The sequence below is a fragment of the Coregonus lavaretus genome (genome assembly GCF_964263955.1).
Source record: "Coregonus lavaretus genome assembly, contig: HAP1_SCAFFOLD_8253, whole genome shotgun sequence".
Taxonomy (NCBI): domain Eukaryota; kingdom Metazoa; phylum Chordata; class Actinopteri; order Salmoniformes; family Salmonidae; genus Coregonus; species Coregonus lavaretus.
The window spans coordinates 1-21,372 of record NW_028158528.1 but is presented as its reverse complement, the minus strand read 5'-3'; the positions used below and the strand labels follow the sequence as shown (position 1 = coordinate 21,372).

Here is a 21,372-nt window from a genome sequence, read left to right as displayed (position 1 = left end):
ACACAGGCACGTACTCACACGACACACATGCAGGCAGGTACACTCACATACACACACACACACACACACACACACACACAGACACACACACTACCGGTGCCTTTGTTTTCTCTGTGTTTGAAGATGAATCAGTGTATGGCTTATCCTGTCTCAGAGATCATCCCTACACACAGAACAGGATTCCCACAGCATCACTCTCACTCCCAAACAGATCAGCCATTTTGACTGGAAAACTTTAATGCAAACTGATAGTGTGTGTCGCTGTGTAGGTTGAATGTAATCTATGGTGAATATAAATATGTTATTAATCCTGTAATTAATTCAACACTATCATTTTGATGTTTGAATGCCTTTTAGCTTCTATCCCCAGTAATAAGCTAGATATTTCTCCTTTAGCTCTCTGTACATCCTCATATCTCTATATCATTACATCCACATATCTCTATATCTTTACATCCTCATATCTCTACATCTTTACATCCTCATATCTCTATATCTGTACATCCTCATATCTCTATATCATTACATCCACATATCTCTATATCTTTACATCCTCATATCTCTACATCTTTACATCCTCATATCTCTATATCTTTACATCCTCATATCTCTATATCTTTACATCCTCATATCTCTACATCTTTACATCCTCATATCTCTGTATCTTTACATCCTCTTATCTCTACATCTTTACATCCTTATATCTCTACATCTTTACATCCTCATATCTCTGTATCTTTACATCCTCTTATCTCTACATCTTTACATCCTTATATCTCTACATCTTTACATCCTCACATCTCTACAGACTCCTTCTCTCCATCGACCCGCTCTCTTTTAATCTCTCTCTCTCTTGCATCCTCTTAGGCCATCTGTCTGCCCCTCTCTCTCTTCCTCCATCTCTCTCCTCTCTGAACATGACATAACAACCTTTCTCTTTCCAGCCATGTGTACTGTGGCTCTAAAGCTAGTGAGTGATGTGTGTGTGTTGGGCACATTGCCCCAATCAAAAGTAGTCTGAGGAGGCCTGTGCCCCATGTGCCCTGCAGTCTGACACAAATATGACCTCCACAGAACCCCTGGGAGCCTGCTCCTTTTACCGTGGGATACCATCTCACACAAGCCATTTAAAGGGGGAAGGTATACTTCCATTGAAGGTACTTGTTTTGCTTTTTTTGCCCGCAGGGAGTCAACGTCATCATCAACGCCAGCACCATGGAGGACATCGAACCATCTGCCATTGGACAGAGACTGACAAATGGGACAGCTTCGGTGGCCAGCCCCGTCCTCAGCCGGCTGAGAACCAGAGAGGAGGAGAATGGAGAGCATGGAGTGGTACGAGAGAGAGGGAGGATGGAGGGATGGGGGAGGGATGGGTGGGTAGAGGTGGAGGATGGAAGAGATGGAGGGGATGTGAGGTGGAGGATAAGATGGAGAGCTATATGGAGAGAGAGGATTGGAAGGAGTAGAGAGATGGAACCAGAGAAGGGATACAATGACTGAGAGGGAGGTGGAGGGATAGAGAAATGCCTCCTTGAGAGAAGGGTTAAAGGGACAGTGAGACGGCGCCTGGCAGGAGAGGAGGGGGCGTTACTACAGAGGTCAAAACAAGTTGTCTGTGAAAGAGCTCTCTATTAGTGTGATGTGTGACACAAGGCCACAGCCATGTTACTGTTTTAGAGGAGAGGAGAGAGTGTGGGAGAGAGAGGGAGAGCGAGAGACACAGATAGATTAATGGAGAGGATGAGATAGAGGGGGAGAGAGAGAGGGGGAAAGAGATGGAGAAAGAGAGAAAGAGCGTTGGAGCGGGCCTCTGAGAGCGAGGCATTGTTAATGTTTAGGAACTTAAACAATGGGCCTTACTGTGTGTTAGAGAGTCCATAAGGAATGAGTCACTCAGCTGGACAGCTAGCAGGCTCCTTGCTCATTCTCTCTCTGCGTATCTGGACACAACTGAACCAGGACGTTAGGCTAGCCGCTGCGCTAAAGGTACATTACATTCTGATAGATCGTCTACAGTGTATTGCTACCAAAACATGACGACATTAAGCTGAGGTAAATTCCTTGAGTTTAAAGAATGATATATACTGTAGATTAACAAACTAACAAGACTAACAAAATGTATTGTGTCATAGGGTTTTACAATGATAACAACCATTCTAGCATTCAATTTCTACACCAACAATTTCACACTGGCACTTTTGAACAGGCTACCCTGTGGATAACATCTATCTTTAAGCCCGCACCTAAAGGGTACAAGCTGTTCTATTCTCTCTGTATCTGAATCATAAATCACTTAGTGCTTTCTCTGTTCTTAATGGATACTCCCCTTCATACATAATATAGAAGTTAAAGTTATATAACTTCATATAAATCATATCCAGGCTATGGCGCACAATAAGGGATACGGTAATTCAAATCAAATCAAACTTTATTTGTCACATGCGCCGAATACAACAGGTGTAGACCTTACCGTGAAATGCTTACTTACAAGCCCTTAACCAACAATGCGGTTCAAGAAATAGCGTTACCAAATAAACTTAAGTAAAAAATTATAAAAAGTAACAATAAAATAACAATAAAGAGGCTATATACAGGGGGTACCGGTAATGAGTCAATGTGCGGGGGTACAGGTTAGTCGGGTGTCGAACAGAAATATGACACTATATGTCTAGTCTGACCCTGTTGGTTACGGGGTGGTGGGGTGCAATAGGATTTGGAGGGCACAGTAATTGTACTATAGCAGACGCTGACCCTGAACTGTGTATGCGCGTGTGTGTCATGGCTCTATGACTAATGGTTGTAACCAACCACTTCCCCTTCCTCTCTCCTTTCCTCTTTCCTCTTTCCCTATTGGGCGGATGTCCAGGGCACCGTGTACACCAAAACCAACGCAGAGATCGAGATGAAGAAGATCAATAGAGAGGAATTTTGGGAACAAGCCAAGGTAGGAAAGAACATGATTCCCGCTAACGTCAGGAGGGAGGAATGGAAGGAGGGAGGGGGGTTTGACTGGGACAAGGACTCTGGAGACAAGAAGAGCAGAATCTACCTTTTCCTCAGATTAGGAATGATAGCATGAATAGTCGTTTCAATTTGAGTGTGTAGGAGTAGCATCAAAACAAAGTCAAACAATGTCTTCCAGAAGCAACGCCACTAGCCAATGAGACAGACTCAAATGAGAGATGACATCCACTGCTCTCTGTCCTTGAGGTTATTTTAATTTGAATCATTGTGAGCGGGCGGCTTTGCCCTCTACAAGTTATATTGTGTTGATTTTGCTCAATAGAAGGACCAAAGCCACATTTTCTGTTTTGCATTTTAGTCATTGATGTTTTATAATGTTGTGACTAATTGGTTATTGAAGTATTGAACAAATATTGAAATATATTTATCCTTTGTGTGTACCAGCGTGAGGAAGAGTTGAGAAAGGAGGAGGAGAGGAAGAAGGTTGCTGAGGAGAGGCAACGATTCGAGGAGGAGAGGATGGAGCTGGAAAGGAAAGAGCAGGAGGATAGAGAGAAGAGGTACCGCGAGAGGGAGAGGCAGATCGAGGAACACAGGTAGTGTTCTTATGGGTAATGTGCTGTATCACGGTAAACTCTGGTGCTTGGTCCATGTGGTAACTCTGTGTGTGTGGAGCAGAAAGAAGATGCAGGAGGAAGAGGAGGCCAAAGAGAGGACACGGAATCAGCCCCTCATAGTAAGTGTGTGTGTGTTAATGCTGTAGTAAGAGAGTGTGTGTGTGTGTGTGTGTGTGTGTGTGTGTGTGTGTGTGTGTGTGTGTGTGTGTGTGTGTGTGTGTGTGTGTGTGTGGGTACCAGAGTATTATGTGTATTCTCTGTTCCATGCCAAAGAGGGTCTTGCCTTAGTTACTCCCCACCACTGAAAGAGGCAGTCTGCTTTTAGAGAGCATTTCGGATCTCATTTTGAGACTAGTCACCATGCATCATTGATATTGTCTGGGGAGAAAGGTTAAGATGAATCAAGAGTTCTATTTCATTTTCCTGTTTTAAAAAATCCAACAACATTTATTCTCCAAATATTGGACCCCACAATATTTGAACTTCTCTCATACTTACCATTCCACAAAAGCCACCGTTATTTTAAGACTCTCACTTTGTTTCAGAACACTTTGAAAATGCCAGCTTGTACGTCTGTGCTTTTGTAATGGCTGCCATGCTATGAACCCTTGTACCCATCTCTCTCTCTCTCTCTCTCTCTCTCTCTCTCTCTCTCTCTCTCTCTCTCTCTCTCTCTCTCTCTCTCTCTCTCTCTCTCTCTCTCTCTCTCTCTCTCTCTCTCTCTCTCTCTCTCTCTCTCTCTCTCTCTCTCTCTCTGCAGACAGCAGAACCTAGCTATGAGGACCTGGAGAAGGAGAAGAAGGAGTCTGAAGTGGAGGTGGGTTTCAGACCATCAGTCCCAATGGGGGGATTCATTGCATGCAGAAAATCGACTCTGTATATCAGATTCTGTGCCTCTCCAGTGTTAGTAGGCTGAGACTGAGAGAGTAAAGTAGAGTGTGGCCCAGACTCCTGACCTGTATATATGTGTCATTGTGACAGTAGCACTCTTGGGCTTTGGTTCTGTGTTAGTGGGACTAGTCAGGCTACACTGGGATTTTTGTCTCTGGCTCTCTGTGTGTAAGGTAAATGCTGTGTGAAAGAGTGTGTGTGCTCTTGTGTGCATTTGTGGTGTCAGTGTATTACCTATGTGTGATGAGTATCTCACGGTGGTGTGGGTGTGTGTGAGTTGGTGAGTGGGTGGGTGGGTGGGTGTGGGTGGGTGTGTGTGTGCTCTACGTGTCTAACGTTGTACTGTATGTCTGTTTGTTGACAGGAGGCGAAAGCCCTCATTGCCCAGCGAGCGGACAACCCCAGGGAGTTCTTTAAGCAGAAGGAGAAGGCTGTGGCCACTGGTGTGGACATCTCCCCTGCCTCTAGCCACAGGACCGGTAAGACCAGAGAGAGGGAGGGAGAAGAGGGTAGAGGGGCAGAGGGACAGAGGGAGGAAGAGAGGGAGAGTTTGGGTCACCCGACCACCATTTGTCCTGTCATTCACCTCGTTACAGGCCTCAGTCCCTGTACTCTGCTGTACGTCACCAGTGTGTCTGTCATCACTGTGTATGTGTGGACAGAGCCTTTTGGACCCAGACACCTGGGTATACCACAGAGATCTGGAAGGCAGGAGAACAGTTGGAGTAGAATTCAGACTAAGATAAGAAGTAATCCAGTTGAAGACAGAAGAAGATGTAGATGGAAGAAGAGAGACAGATGCTGTAGCAGGAATCCCTTGCAGGCTACATTGATACAGATAACAGGTGGCTCCAAGGAGCCAGGTGGAGTGGATGGAGACAGGAACAAGTGCCTGACTGAGTGAGGGTCTCCATACTGAACAAGACAACACACTCTCCTCTCCACCTGCAAACCCAAACAACCAAAGAATCTCCCTGAAACAATATATGTTTTTGTCTACAAGCAACAGGATATTTTCACCATGGGAGAAAGCCTCTGTGTTCATTCCATCTTAACATACTGAACTGAAATCATGTTCCTTCCTCCATCATTAATGAGCTTGGTGCAGTGCTTCTACTACTGCATGCTTTGTCCACAGAGTGTCATTACCACACTAACAACTCTCCCTCTTCTTTATATTATTCTCTTTCTCTCTATCTCTTTGACCTCTCTATCTCTTTGACCTCTATCTCTTTGACCTCTATCTCTTTGACCTCTCTATCTCTTTGACCTCTATCTCTTTGAGCTCTATCTATTTGACCTCTATCTCTTTGACCTCTATCTCTTTGAGCTCTATCTCTTTGACCTCTCTATCTCTTTGACCTCTATCTCTTTGACCTCTATATCTCTTTGACCTCTATCTCTTTGACCTCTATCTCTTTGACCTCTCTATCTCTTTGACCTCTATCTCTTTGACCTCTCTCTATCATTTGATTTGATTCATGGTTGTGCATCCATTTGTCTTGTCGTCCGTCTCTCCATTCATCCACACATACATCAGTTAATTTTATTGTTTATAATTATTTATAATTAATTTTACTCCGGTGTCTCCCTCAGTTCTTTGGATCCTTGAGCGTCACTAATGAGTTTCTATGGGACCATACCCATTCTCCCACAACTCTTCACTTCTCACCTGGAATCCTCCTGGGCCTTGCCTCGTTTTATCTTGACTTTCTCCTTCCTGTCTTCCTCCTACTCTCCCCTGTCTCTCTTTTCTCTGTGCCCCTCTATCACTCTCCCTCTCTCGTCTTTCCCTGTCCTCCCTGCGTCTGTATGTATGTGTGTGTGCGTTGCTGTGTGTGTGTGTCGCTCCGTGTGTGTGTGTGTGTGTCACTCTGGGCCCTGTCTCTTGTCAGGCCGTTTGGACAGCCCGTTACCAGGCCGTTTGGACAGCCCGTTTTTGAAGCAGCAGCACAGTCCCAGCGAGCCCAGTCCGCCCCCCCTCCGCACCCCGCCTCACGCGAGGCTACAGCCCACTACACCCGGTAGGTACTGGACAGGAGGAGGAGCAGGGAGGAAGTAGAGACCCCCCCTCTGCCCCCACCCACCCTCACAGGACCACAGTAGAGGACACGCCCCCATCACCCCAAATCATCCCCTGAAGCTGCTGTAACAAACTCAGCTCCCTCTCCTGCACCATCCTTACAACCCCCCCCCCCCCCCCCGCTAGCTCAGAGCACAGCTGTAGCTACCTACTGTTAGCTAACCTGGGCTTGACGTGCTCTATTCTATTTTGAGTCCTTGGAGAGCCTGAATTAGATATCTCCAGATTGGTACTGTCTGTGGGAGATGGGTGGCTGTGCAGTGTGCTAAAACGCACGGTGCCCTGTGCTAAAAGCCCTTCCGGTGTGATGACAGATCCTGTTCTCCACTAAAGGCTGTGTCTCAGTCAGTCAGCACTCTCCTGGTTTGGCCACTTTCTCTACACTCCCACTCTGGTGCAGTGTGCTTTTAGTTGTCTTGCTGATGATGGCAGCTTATATCAAAGAGCTGAGTTGATCATGGCCCTTAGTTCTGCCTACTAGTTAGTACCTCTTATATCTCCTTTCACAAATGAATCTGTACACTAACTACCCTAACTTACTAACACACTATCTTGTCAACCGCCTTCAGTCTTCCACATCCTTCACGCCAATGATGTGTACTCCATTATCCCTCTCGGTCACCTCTCGGTCTGATCTTTTATCCAGTGTTGTGGGGGTGAGGGTAGGATGGTTAGGGGAAAAAGTCATAGTGAACCCTATAGGGCAGGTTTTCACCTGGAGGAGAGAAGGAGAAATGAAGGAGAATAATCCAAACCTGCATAGGTTCCATGCTCCATTATTTGTTTTGGCAATCTTACTTCGTATCCACCTTTACCCCCATCTCCCGCATCCCTGCCCCGTTTCTCTCATGCTACTCCTGATGGACTGCGACGCTCTGCTCCGTCCGCAACACACACCTTGCGTACCTTCTGACGAATGACCTGTGAGTGTGTGTGCCGTCGTCATCGAGCTGCTCGTTCCGTTGTGTTGCCCTGGAACTGTGTTGTGTACCCTGTGGGCCCTGTGTGGCCAAACAGTATATGGATGTTACCCCTGATCTATGTGGAGTATTGTACTATAATTGTACTGTAACTGTACTGTGTTTTTCCTAATGTTGTGTGGTCTGTCTGTGTGAGGGTGGCCAACCAGTTCTAACCAGTTCCAACCAGGTCCAACTAGTTCTAACCAGCTCCTACTAGATCCAACCAGGTCCTAGTAGTTCCATCCACCAGCTAAATCATGAAATTAGTTTAACTGAAAATTGATTCCTATACCACCATCATGAACTTTTCACCTCTGTGTGTGAAATATTGACCCCTTAAATTGAAACTGTGTTTATAAATGGTTCAGTGTTGATGAGGACGGGGCAATATCCTATCCTCCTCTCTTCTCTTAGTATTTAAAGGCGCCTCGATTAGAAAGGAAATGGCAAGTCCACCCAAGCAAGATGCTGCTGTCGATTGTATATAATGAGCAGCCACGTAGGGTCATTCATCTCTATGTCCTGTTGTTCCCAGTAACAGTGATGTTTGTCATTATCGTGTGTTTACTGGGGTTTATTCATTGAGTGGATATTCATTGTTTCTCATCCAGATGCGCCCTCCTCAGGTCAAATCCCCCAGGTCATTCTTTGCAAAGTACGTACAGACAGCAGAGAATCACAAAGCACTTCTCAAGTGCATATTTTAATTTGAACTTTTGATGGACTTTACACATACCCAAAATGTATACTGGGGCAGGATTAAATCAGTCAAGACAGATAAACAAAAGGAATCCTGCACAGAGAATTGCTGCTCCCAAAAGTGAATTCACTGTTTAAATCAAGACAAATAGCATCACTGTGAAGATCTTTGTCAGAGGGTATTTTTGCTTGAGGTGCTGAAGATGCCCCTAACCACAGATCTCAGATCAGATTACTTTACCTCCATTCCTAACCATAATCATTGGATATCTGATCCTGTATCAGTGGTTAGGGGCAACTTCTACCTACAGTACTTATTGAAGTCCATGTACTATATTGTAGTGGAGAGCTGATATAGCCCATATGGAATAACTGTTGCTGCAGCTCATGCATGAGATTGTCACTACTGCTGCTACTGCTCTACTGTGTTACTTCTACACTATATATACAAAAGTATGTGGGCACCCCTTCAAATTAGTGGATTCGGCTATTTCGGCCACTCCCGTTGCTGACAGGTGTATAAAATCGAGCACACAGCCATGCAAACTCCAAAGACAAACATTGGCAGTAAAATGGCCTTACTGAAGAGCTCAGTGACTTTCAACGTGGCACCGTCATAGGATGCCAACTTTCCAACAAGTCAGTTCGTCAAATATTTGCCCTGCTAGAGCTGCCCCGGTCAACTGTAAGTGCTGTTATTGTGAAGTGGAAACGTCTAGGAGCAACAACGGCTCAGCCGCGAAGTGGTAGACCACACAAGTTCACAGAACAGGACTGCGATTGCTGAAGCGTAAAAATTGTCTGTCTTCGGTTGCAACACTCACCACCGAGTTCCAAACTGCCTCTGGAAGCAACGTCAGCACAAGAACTGTTCCTCTGGAGCTTCATGAAATGGGTTTCCATGGCCGAGCAGCCACACGCACACAAGCCTAAGATCACCATGCACAATGCCAAGTGTCGGCTGGAGTGATGTAAAGCTTGCCGCCATTGGACTCTGGAGCAGTGGAAACGCGTTTCCTGGAGTGATGAATCACGCTTCACCATCTGGCAGTCCAATGAAGGAATCTGGGTTTGGCGGATGCCAGGAGAACGCTACCTGCCCAAATGCGTAGTGCCAACTGTAAAGTTTGGTGGAGGAGGAATAATGGTCTGGGGCTGTTTTTCATGGTTCGACTAGACCCCTTAGTTCCAGTGAAGGGAAATCTTAACACTACATCATACAATTACATTCTAGACGATTCTGTGCTTACCTCTTTGTGGCAACAGTTTGGGGAAGGCCCTTTCCTGTTTCAGCATGACAATGCCCCCGTGTACAAAGCGAGGTCCATACAGAAATGGTTTGTCGGGATCAGTGTAGAAGAACTTGACTGGCCTGAACAGAGCCCTGACCTCAACCCCCCGAACACCTTTGGGATGAATTGTAACGCAGACTGCGAGCCAGGCCTAATCGCCCAACATCACTGCCGACTTCACTAATGCTCTTGTGGCTGAAGTCCCCGCAGCATTGTTCCAACATCTAGTGGAAGCCTTCCCAGAAGAGTGGCAGCTGTTATAGCAGCAAAGGGCGGACCAACTCCATATTAATGTCCATGATTTTGGAATGAAATGTTCGTCGAGCAGGTGTCCACATACTTTTGGTCATGTAGTGTACATGCTCAAATGCCTGATGGAAAGGACCCATGCTTCACCATCACCAGTGATGTTACCCATACGTCACATGATCTCATCCCCAGCTACATTTGAGTTTTAGCAGATATACTCTGACACAGCTGCTGCTGCACCATTCAAGTCAATCCTGAAAACAAATAACCACACCATTGTCATCAGTGTGAAATTGAATGCAGTGTTCAGGCTAGCCTGACTGTGAACATTGTGACCAATGGTGTTATTTTAATTGTGTTCATGTGATTTTGTGGTGGCCTTTTGTCTGTGTTTGTTAACATTTTGAATGTTTTGGTGATTTGATTGTTGGGTGGTACAGTATTTTCATTGTGTTAGTGATTTAATTGTTTGGTGGCATTTTGATTGTGAGTGAAATGATTGGGTGATGGTGATGTATGGTGGTGATGGTTTGAAGTTGTTCTGGTGTACCCTCTCGATGTGTGTTGTCTGATATTCCTCCTCCAGATGGTGATGATGAAGGGAGCTTAGATCACAGTGTGGGAATGTCCCCAACGCCCGTCCCCCAAATTGTCACCACACCCATCCAGGAGGCGGAGGATGACAGCCGGAATGAGTGGGGTAAGACTGGGCAGAGTTTGGTTATACTGGGGTAAGCCTGGGTGCCTTACGAGGACTTAAATCCTTGAATTCTGTTTGATTACGTTGCTACAGGCTACTTTGTACATGGCTAATGTTAGCATTGAAAGCCATTGAGCGCCCTTACTCTGTTGGATATCATTTATCCCAGACAAACAAACACAGATGACACACACATGCATACGCATATATATTTTGATAGACCAAAGTATCAGCTATCACACCATGTAAAGGAACAACCTCCTAATTAAAAACATTTCAGGAAATGCAACTAACTGGATTTATGTGAACTCCGTTAGACACCATAAAAGGCATTTCATTTTTACAATTATTGTCCAACAAGTGTTTAAAGGCTTTAATTCTAACATTAGATTATTCAAATATGTAATACAAATCTACAAACGTATTTTTATTTTGTTTAATAGCACTATAAAATGCTCCCGGGCTAATTTCGTTAGCATTTTTTTTGAATATATTAAAAATATATATAAAGCAAACCCTATCCCTTAGGTCTAGCACAGCAAATACTAAAAGAAATTAAGCATATCTTGCAGAACAGTGAGTTGCACTGACGGAGTTAACAACAGATACTCAAAACAGATACTCAAAACAGACATATTTTTGCCTATAAAAATAAAAGTTCAATACAAACATTTGTAAAATATGGAAAATGATTGATGTGAAAATCCCCAATAAAATCATTCTATCAGATCTTTAAGCACTCTGACGGAGTTGACGTTAGACAAAAATCTGACCGAGTGGATGTTTTACAGAGTTGACAAAAATATAACATTTTCTTCTTCATTCAGGTGGTATACACAGTAGCACTTTAGTTTTTCCTCAGTTGCTTTAGGACCCTAAAACTGAATTAAATGTAACATTTGGGGGTTGGGGGCCCTCAAAGCTTGTGGGTCCCCTGTCTTGTGGTGTATGCTACGCCAGTGACACGCATACACACACATACACACACACACACACACACCCTGGGACTGTGTGTATTTTCCCAGGCCTAATTTGCCTTCACAGATGGCTGGGCTTCCCCTGCTCATGTCTCTAGGCCCCAGTGGCACTCTGATACATACTGTGGTACTGTAGACTGTGTTAAAGTACACCACCTGGACACAAATGACTATAACAGGAACACAACACTGTGGGTATCACTGTGTAGGAGTCCATGCGGTGTTCTCTGAAGTTAAAGCTATAATTCATGTCATGTTGTGGACCTAAGAGATATTGGACTGTAGGTATACTGTAAGAGCATCAATCAACAGTGTGGTCTTTCTATTGCTGCAATTATGTTTTCAGTGGAGTTTATTATCTGTTAACATTGTGACTAGAATTACCTTGTCCGGGCATATTGATGATATTTTGACTGTTTCAGTTTGTGTCCTATCAGGGCTTATTGATAACAAGTTTTGACTGTTATCAATAACAGTCCCCCTCCCTCCCTCTCTACCTTCCTCCCCTCCAGGTGAGCCCAAGCAGCAGCCAGGCCCGGTCCAGGACTCCACCCCCACCAAGCCCATTCAGAGTGTGGCACCCCAGACCCGCACAGACTCCAAAGCCCCGTCCTCAGCACCGGACGACTATGACCCCTTCTCAGGCTTCAGGCCCCTGCCTGCCCCCACTGCCGCAGACCCCATGGTGGACCTATGGGACTGCAGCCCTGCCACCGGCATCGCCCCCTCTCAGGCCCCACCCCCTGGAGGGCGACCCCAGCCCCTGCTGAGCTTCGACGAGATGGGGGACGTACCATTCTGCCCGGGGGGTTCCGAGGGGGTCGAGGATGAGCCCTCCAGCCTAGTGGACGTGGCCGGGACCCACGATATGACCATGAGCTACCAGCAAGCACTGCAGCACGCTTCAGAGGACACTCAGCTGATGACCAACGGGGAGACGCTGCTCAAAGAAGGGACTCAGGTCAGGAGAGGAGCAGTAGTCATGTTATCTCATATAACAGTATATTGAGCAAAATTACTTGGCAGCACTTTACATGCATGGAGTTGTTCTTATACTTATGCCATTAAGTTGACATTTTGCCAATACTTTGGTAACCAGCATATCATTTCTCAGCTGCACAACAACAAATAAGGTATGTTGTCTGCACTATCTGTATTGTATTATTCCTTATCTTAAAATAAGTATAAAATTATGTGCCACAAGATGGCAGTAAATGCATTCTACATCAGCAGTAGTTAGTGCCACTGGTTACCTGGGAGAGAGAGGATGGCAGTTTGTTCTGTGTTCCTGATCTGGAACAAAGATGTACAACACATACACAGATAGTATAGTACTGAATGATCTATGGTACAAATTGTACTGTACATGTAGTATTTCTTTGGACAAAGTGGCTCGGTGATATCAAATCAAATCAAATCAAATCAAATCAAATTTTATTGGTCACATGCGCCGAATACAACAGGTGCAGACATTACAGTGAAATGCTTACTTACAGCCCTTAACCAACAGTGCATTTATTTTAAACAAAAAAGTAAGAATAAAACAACAACAAAAAAGTGTTGAGAAAAAAGAGCAGAAGTAAAATAAAGTGACAGTAGGGAGGCTATATATACAGTAAAATAAAGTGACAGTAGGGAGGCTATATATACAGGGGGGTACCGTTGCATAGTCAATGTGCGGGGGCACCGGCTAGTTGAGGTAGTTGAGGTAATATGTACATGTGGGTAGAGTTAAAGTGACTATGCATAAATACTTAACAGAGTAGCAGCAGCGTAAAAAGGATGGGGTGGGGGGGCAGTGCAAATAGTCCGTGACTTCAGAAAGTATTCACACCCCTTGACTTTTTCCACGTTGTTGTGTTACAGCCTGAATTTGTGTCACTGATCTACACATAATACCCCATAATGTCAAAGTGGAATTCTGTTTACAAATTAATTAAAAATGAAAAGCTGAAATATCTTGAGTCAATAAATATTCAACCCTTTTGTTATGGCAAGCCTACATAAGTTCAGGAGTAAAAATGTGCTTAAAAAGTCACATAATAAGTTGCATGGACTCACTCTGTGTGCAATAATAGTGTTTAACATGATTTTTAAATGACGACCCCATATTTGTACCCTACACATACAATGAATTATCTGTAATGTCCCTCAGTCGAGCAGTGAATTTCAAACAGAGATTCAACCACAAAGACCAGGGAGGTTTTCCAATGGTTCACAAAGAAGGGCACCTATTGGTAGATGGGTAAAAAGAAAAAGCAGACAATGAATATCCCTTTGAGCATGGTGCAGCTATTCATTACACTTTGGATGGTGTATCAATACACCCAGTCACTGCAAAGCTGCAGGCGCCCTTCCCAACGCAGTTGCCGGAGAGGAAGGAAACCGCTCAGGGATTTCACCATGAGGCCAATGGTGACTTAAAAACAGTTACAGAGTTTCATGGCTGTGATAGGAGATAACTGAGGATGGTTCAACAACATTGTAGTTACACCCCAATACCAACATAAATGACAGAGTGAAAAGAAGGAAGCCTATACAGAATAAAAATATTCCAAAACATGCATCCTGTTTGCAATAAGACACTAAAGTAATACTGCAAAAAAATTTGCTAAGAAATTAACTTTTTTTCTTGAATACAAAGTGTTATGTTTGGGGCAAATCCAACATAACACATATCACTGAGTACAATTTTCAAGTATGGTGGTGGTGGCATCATGTTATGGGTATGCTCGTCATCGGCAAGGACTAGTGAGTTTTTTAGGATCAAAAGAAACTGAATAGAGCTAAGGACAGGCAAAATCCTAGAGGAAAACCTGGTTCAGTCTGCTTTCCAACAGACACTTGGAGACAAATTCAGCTTTCAGCAGGACAATTACCTAAAACACAAGGCCAAATATACAGTCTGCTAAGCAACTAGAGTTGCTTACCAAGACAACATTGAATGTTCCTGAGTGGCCTAGTTTTGACTTAAATTGGCTTGAAATTCTATGGAAAGACTTGAAAATGGCTGTTTAGCAATGATCAATAACCAACTTGACAGAGCTTGAAGAAATTTTAAAATAATAATGTGCAAATATTGTACAATCCGCGTGTACAAAGCTCTTCGAAATTTACCCAGAAAGACTCACATCTGTAATCGCTGCCAAAGTAATTCTAACATGTATTGACTCAGGGGGTTGAATACTTTTCTAATTAAGATATATCAGTGTTTTATTTTCTATTAATCTTTTTTTTTTCATATAATCTTTCTTCCACTTTGACATTAGAGTATTTTGTGTAGATCGTTGAAAAAAAATTACTATTAAATTAAATTAAATTGTAATACTTTCTGAAGACACTGCAGCAGTAGCATAGTGTGCCTATATGTCTACAGGCAGAGAGACAATACTGTTATTAACTAATGTTTCTGTCTGCCTGTCTGTCTGTGCAGGCGAGCGAGGGCTACTTCAGCCAATCGCAGGAGGAGGAGGAGTGCTCTGCTAAAATGACCCCAACGTCAGTGTTTTATAACAAGCCACCAGGTGAGAGAGGGAGAGAGAGAGAGAGAGAGAGAGAGAGAGAGTGCGCGTCATGCGAGGATTAAACATATAAATAACCTTTCTGCCTGAAAGCTGTGAAGATTAGTCTGTTGGAAATACATCAATATATGAAAAAAGTAGTAACACTGTAAAATTAGGTACCATTTGTAAAGTGTTTAAAGGGTTTATAATTACGTAATTAAGGGTTATTTAGTCATTTCTAAATGCATTATAAACCATTAATAAACACTTATATTGCTTTGGGTTAAATAGTGCAATTAACTAGTCAATGCTTGCCAAAAAGTGAGCCAATATTTACCTCCTTTTATTAACCGTTTACAAATGCACTTACAAATACTTATAATATGAACCCTTAGGTATAATCATGCAACCTTATTTTCAATGGCTGCACAGTTAAACAATAGTTATTTTTCTCCCTCTTGGTTGTGATGCATTAGTGCTCTGTCCCAGGAACAGAAAAGGTTGGTTTTCAGACCAATGGTCAACATCGCACTATTTTGACCAATGCGTTATAACCCATTCATTAATGGTTTGTAGTGCATTTACAAATAATTAAATAACCATTAACAACATCATTATAAACTCTTTATAAACCCTTTACAAGTGGTACCTTAAAAATCACCAGCCTGGCTAAACACGTTGTTGTTGTTACTATTTTGTTCAAGAACTGCTGTCATGCTTATTTTTGAAGACAGTCTGACTTATGATGCTGATTGTTACAGTATGTGGTTGTTTCTGCCCCCTTATTTGACATATTGTAAGACACCCTGGATAAAAATACTAAAGTTTGTGCGTGTGTGTGTGTGTGTTTGTTTTTTCAAACATTGACCGAGTGGATTTATGGATGTTTATCTATGCCCTGTGCGTGTGTACAGAGATTGACATCACATGCTGGGACACAGACCCTGTAATGGAAGACAGCGACTAGACCATGGCGGAGTAGTCCAGTCCGGCGGTGGGAAGCAGAAACAATGCATCATCAACAACGAAACAGATTTTTAAAAAAGTAATAATAACAAGTCTTGCATAAAAAAATCTGTATAATGTTCTAGATTTTTTTTTTTTTTTAAGGATGTTAGCCACCAAAATGGTTTTTGAGTTATTGTTAAAGATGCTAATGGATTGATGATGAGCTCTTGGTTTTGTGTTTTTATTTTATTTATTGCTTTGATTTCTCATTGTTTTGCTATGCAGAGTAAATAGTGGGGAGTGGGGAATACTTTCTTGCGCACGGCTGTGTCCTCTACAGCAGACTATGACCCCCTGTACCAGACAGGTAGCCTATTAGAATGTAGAGCAAACCCTATTGTGCCCAATCACAATGATTCCTACCACAGCCCCCTCCCTTTGTCCTCTCTCCCCCAAACCCAGGCACCACCTTCCACCCTCCTTACTGCTCAAGAGTTGCCTCCATCCTAGCTCTGGCCCTCTCCACTGAAGCCTAGGGGATCTACTACCCACATCCCCCATCCATTCTCTCTCATTCTGGGTAGCTACAGTCGTTGTAGATAAAAGTGGGAGTGGTGCCTGGTGGAAAGGAGGGAGGGAGAGGGGATCAGAGAGGAGTGGTGCCTAGTGTAATCCTGTAGTCTTTGATGTTTCAGTTTGGCCTTGGGGCCATGAGGAGGGGGAGGGGGGAACCAGATAAAGACTACAGGCTGGGATAGCAGTACTATTGTACTATACCATAGTAAAACCCTGACACACACAAGGGAGGTATAACGAAATACTTGTTTTGTGCTGTGCCAAGTCACTTTGAAAAGGAATATCTATTGTAGCTTCTTATCGTTGTGTTGGTTGGAAAACTCTCTCAGCAGAAAGTCTGACATGGGGAAAATGTGTATGATTTTTCTACCTATTAGAAGTGTTCTAGAAATTGAAATTCAGGATCGTTGAATCATGGCAATAGCGGTAGTCTCTTGTTTTGTTACGTCTTCAGTGAAAACTAGGCAATGACTGTATCTAGAGCACTCAGATGGGAATGAGGACGTTCGTCACACGTTGTGGCACTATGAACGGAACAGTGTGTCTTGTGCTAAGGTGGTTCTAGAGCTGCTACAGTAGTCACTGCTTTGTAACACTACCTCCTTCTTTGCAGTAGATGACACAAATTCACCCTTTCGCTTTCCATGTGTCTTTATTTCCCTTGTCCTTCTTTTAAAATGATGTAGTTCACATGCACGCCCCTAGATGGCCTCAGCACCATTTTGTATACTTTTGGAATTCTACTGTTGACTACCTCTGTGTTGTTTTTGCACAGATCTCAGATTCTCTCACCCAGTTATCTCGGTTCTGATTTCACCCTTAACAGTCTAAATGAGAAACAATCCAGTTGATTAGTTTCGCCAGTAGCCCTTATAAATGCTTTTGATCATCAAGACTCGTTTTACTCTGTATTATTGCTCTAAGGTTTAGAAACAGGTTCTAGCTTATTGATGCAACCCTCTCCACATGACTTATAGACCAGTCTTCCTTTATTTGATCTACAGGAGGTTTATTATCATTACTGTTCAAGGTTAGAGTTTCATTCCTGAGATTCCACACCTTAGATCTGATTCTAAATCAATCCAGGCATTCTTACCCATAGATATAGAACAGTTCTATAGCAGTTATATGTTGTTATAGCTCTATGCTCTTACCACAGAATTCTGAGTGGGAACCAACAAGCAATAAGAAAATAAACCAATGTAGTATTTTGTCCTGTAAATAGTGTTTGTTTTTTAGAAATACAGAACTACAACTAATGAACGTCGAACACTTCTTTGTCATTGTGGCCCTTATTATTATGATTATGACACTTTGAATTGAGGCTTGTTGTGAGATTTTTAAATTAAGTTTCTTTGAAGAGAGATATGAAATGTGAGTTGTGGTGGAATTCCATATCCCTAGCAGCCTTTTTCTGTAAATGAGAATCACCTAATGCTTAGTAAGAGCCGACCAACCCGCATCTTTAGCAGTAACTGACACCCTTTCTACATGATTTCAATGTATACTTCTTCACCCTAATAACCTCCTGGGTAGTGATTATTATTCTCTTCTGATCACACTACTAGGAGACTACTACTACTGCTAGTACTATACTAATACTACCCCTCTTTGCCCCAAAGCAAGGCTTAGCTGTTCCTTGTCTTCTCGCTCTTTTCATTTAAGATATATTTTATTTATCTTCCCTCTTTTCCATCCGCTTCTCACATGCTCTGTTTTGGAAATAAGCACAAGATCTTTTGTGACATGCTAAGTGCTGATGTATGTTAATAAAATACTTAATAACCTCCAAACGATGACTTGAGAGAGTGTTTTTGATTTGACAGTTTTTCTTTTGGCTGTATCACCCCGTTCTCCCCAATCTAATGCATCCTTGAATACTTCAATACTATCATGACTTAAGGAAGAAGTGCAGAGGGAAATGCTAGCATCATAGAATTAAATAGAACACTAGAATGAACATTGGCATCCCGGCAACATTACTAAAATGATGGCCATCTTGGTCAGAGAATCTCATGTCATTATATTGTAGGGTAGAAGTGCACTTTTTAAAAATTATTTAACATATAATTTATCATCTTGAAGTACTGGATTGCTCCAGGCCGCTCAGATATCCACTGATGCATTTCAAAGCTTTCTCTGCAAACAAATATCTCAGTCATTCAAAGCAGAAATGAACACAAAACATCCAACAACATAACACAAGTCTGTCACAGCCACTTGTCATGTTTGTTTTTATCTATATTTTATTCAACTGCATTTTATTAAAGAGATGTTGGCACTGTTGACTTAGTCATAGTCCAGGTATGGTCCCATGTGGCTCAGTTGGTAGAGCAGGGTGCTTGCAACGCCAGGGTTGTGAGTTGTAACAGTACAAAAATGTATGTACTCTACTGTAAGTCGCTCTGGATAAGAGCGTCTGCTAAATGACTAAAATGTGAAATGTTCTATAAAAGAACCCTTCTCCTTACAGGTATACATAGAACACATAGGCTGCATCCCAAATGGCACCCTATGCCTCCAAAAAGTATTCACACCCCTTGACTTTATCCACATTTTGTTATGTTACAGCCTAAATTTAAAATGGATTAAATTGAGATGTTGTGTCACTTGCCTACACACAATGCCCCATAATGTCAAAGTGGAATTGTGTTTTTAGAAATTCCTACAAATTAATTTAAAATGAAAAGCTGAAATGTCTTGAGTTAATAAGTATTCAACCCTTTTGTTATGGCAAGCCTAAATAAAGTTCAGGAGTAAACATTTGCTTAACAAGTCAAATAAGTTGCATGGACAAGTGTGCAATAATAGTGTTAAACATGATTTTTGAATAACTACCTACATCTCTGTACCTCACACATACAATTATCTGTAAAGTCCCTCAGTCGAGCAGTGACTTTCAACCACAAAGACCAGGGAGGTTTATCCAATGCCTCGCAAAAAAGGGCACCTATTGGTAGATGGGTAAAAAAAAAAAGCAGACATTGAATATATCCCTTTGAGCCTGGTGAAGTAATTAATACACCCAGTCACTACAACGATACAGGCGTCCTTCCTAACTCAGTTGCGGGAGAGGAAGGAAACCGCTCAGGGATTTCACCATGAGGCTAATGGTGACTTTAAAACAGTTACATAGCTGTGATAGGAGAAAAACAACATTGTAGTTACTCCACAATACTAACCTAAATGCATCCTGTTTGCAATAAGGCACTAAAGTAAAACTGCAAAAAAAATTTCAAAGAAATTAACTTTATGTCCTGAATACAAAGCATTATGTTTGGGGCAAATCCAACACAACACATCACTGAGTACCACTCTTCATATTTTCGAGCATGGTGGTTTTATCATGTTATGGGTATGATTGTCATCAGCAAGGACTAGGGAGTTTTTTTGGGATAAAAATAAACGAAATACAGCCAAGCACAGGCAGAATCCTAGAGGAAAACCTGGCTCAGTCTGCTTTCCAACAGACACTGGGAGATAAATTCACCTTAAAGCAGGACAATAACCTAAAACACAAGGCCAATTATATACTGGAGTTGCTTACCAAGACTACATTTAATGTTCCCGAGTGGCCTAGTTACAGCTTTGACTTAAATGGGCTTGAAAATGGCTGTTTAGCGATGATTGACTTGACAGAGCTTGAATAATTTTTAAAAGAATAATGTGCAAATATTGTACAATCCAGGTGTGCATATCTCTTAGAGACTTACCCAGAAAGACTCACAACTGTAATCGCTGTCAAAGTTGCTTCTACAAAGTTTTGAATACTTATGTAAATGAGATATTTCTGTATTTTATTTTCAATACATTTTAAAAAACATGTTTTCACTATGTCATTATCATGGGGTATTGTGTAGAGGTTTTTTTAAATCAATTTTGAATTCAGGCTGTAACACAACAAATTGTGGAATAAGTCAAGGGGCATGAATACTTTTGGAAGGCACTGTAGTGCCTATATGGGCCCTGATCAAAAGTAGTGCACTATATAGGGAATAGAGTGCAATTATTTACGCATCCATACAGTACAGTAGTAGCAGGAGATGTAGGAGTGACTAACAGAGAACAGCTCCTGCAGTCAGACGTATAGAGAATACTTTGCATGCTACATGTTGTACGTACATTCATTCACAGCGGAACAATTTGTATATTCACAGTATGTGTGAGATGTCAGTCACAGAGAGTCCATACTATAGCAGGGCCATTTCCTGCTTTAGGCCATATCAATCTGTAGCCTATCTGGACAGATATGCTCCCTTGGATGGTAAATACATGTCTGTGTATTTGGATACATCCTCAAATGATGGATCTCCAAGTGATGTCAATCCAATATTAGAGGAGCGGTCCACTCCATCAGGGCATTTGATCGATTTCCTCAAAATGGCTGTCACATTGACAGCCAGTTCCAGTTCCAACTGTGTTTAGCGAGCCCTGGGATAGGAGATGGGAAACCCTGTGGATGTCAGTAGTCAGACACTACTGACAGTCACAGTCCTACACTAGTAGATAGAATGTGTCCATGTATCCTAGCCTGTGCACCATCCCCATTGTGCTCTGACTGAATATGCTCAGACTGGCCACACAGCTGATGTTCCCTTTCACTCTAAACAGACTCTAGCTAGCTAGTGCTCTGGCCTGGTGGTTGCCTAGCAACACGTATGCCACTGGAGGAAAGAGGACAGTTTACACCTCTTCCTTTTCCTTCTCCTGTGGCGGGTGAGAGAAAGACAGAAAATAAAAGCAGCACAAACAAAACAACCGTGGTACAATGAAATAAACTACTGGAATCAATGCATGACAGCTCAGGGAAGCAATTGTCAATTCATCAAGTTGTGTGATTAAACAGACAACCTTTGGCAAAATAATATTCAACATGACTTCAAGAATGGATAGAAATACCTCAAATTA

The 21,372-nt window shown here is 42.6% G+C and overlaps 1 protein-coding gene across 1 annotated transcript; it reads left to right on the top strand.

Moving 5' to 3' along the window:
• Nucleotides 1-1,188: 1,188 nt before the first annotated feature.
• Nucleotides 1,189-18,251, top strand: LOC311123870 (drebrin-like). Its single transcript, XM_084198090.1, has 10 exons — nucleotides 1,189-1,335; nucleotides 2,870-2,947; nucleotides 3,412-3,563; nucleotides 3,646-3,703; nucleotides 4,345-4,401; nucleotides 4,840-4,954; nucleotides 10,347-10,460; nucleotides 11,950-12,398; nucleotides 14,871-14,961; nucleotides 15,855-18,251. The coding sequence occupies exons 1-10, from the start codon at nucleotides 1,216-1,218 to the stop codon at nucleotides 15,905-15,907; spliced, it is 1,287 nt and encodes a 428-aa protein (XP_084054216.1). The 5' UTR covers nucleotides 1,189-1,215; the 3' UTR covers nucleotides 15,908-18,251.
• The last annotated feature ends 3,121 nt before the right edge of the window (nucleotides 18,252-21,372 follow it).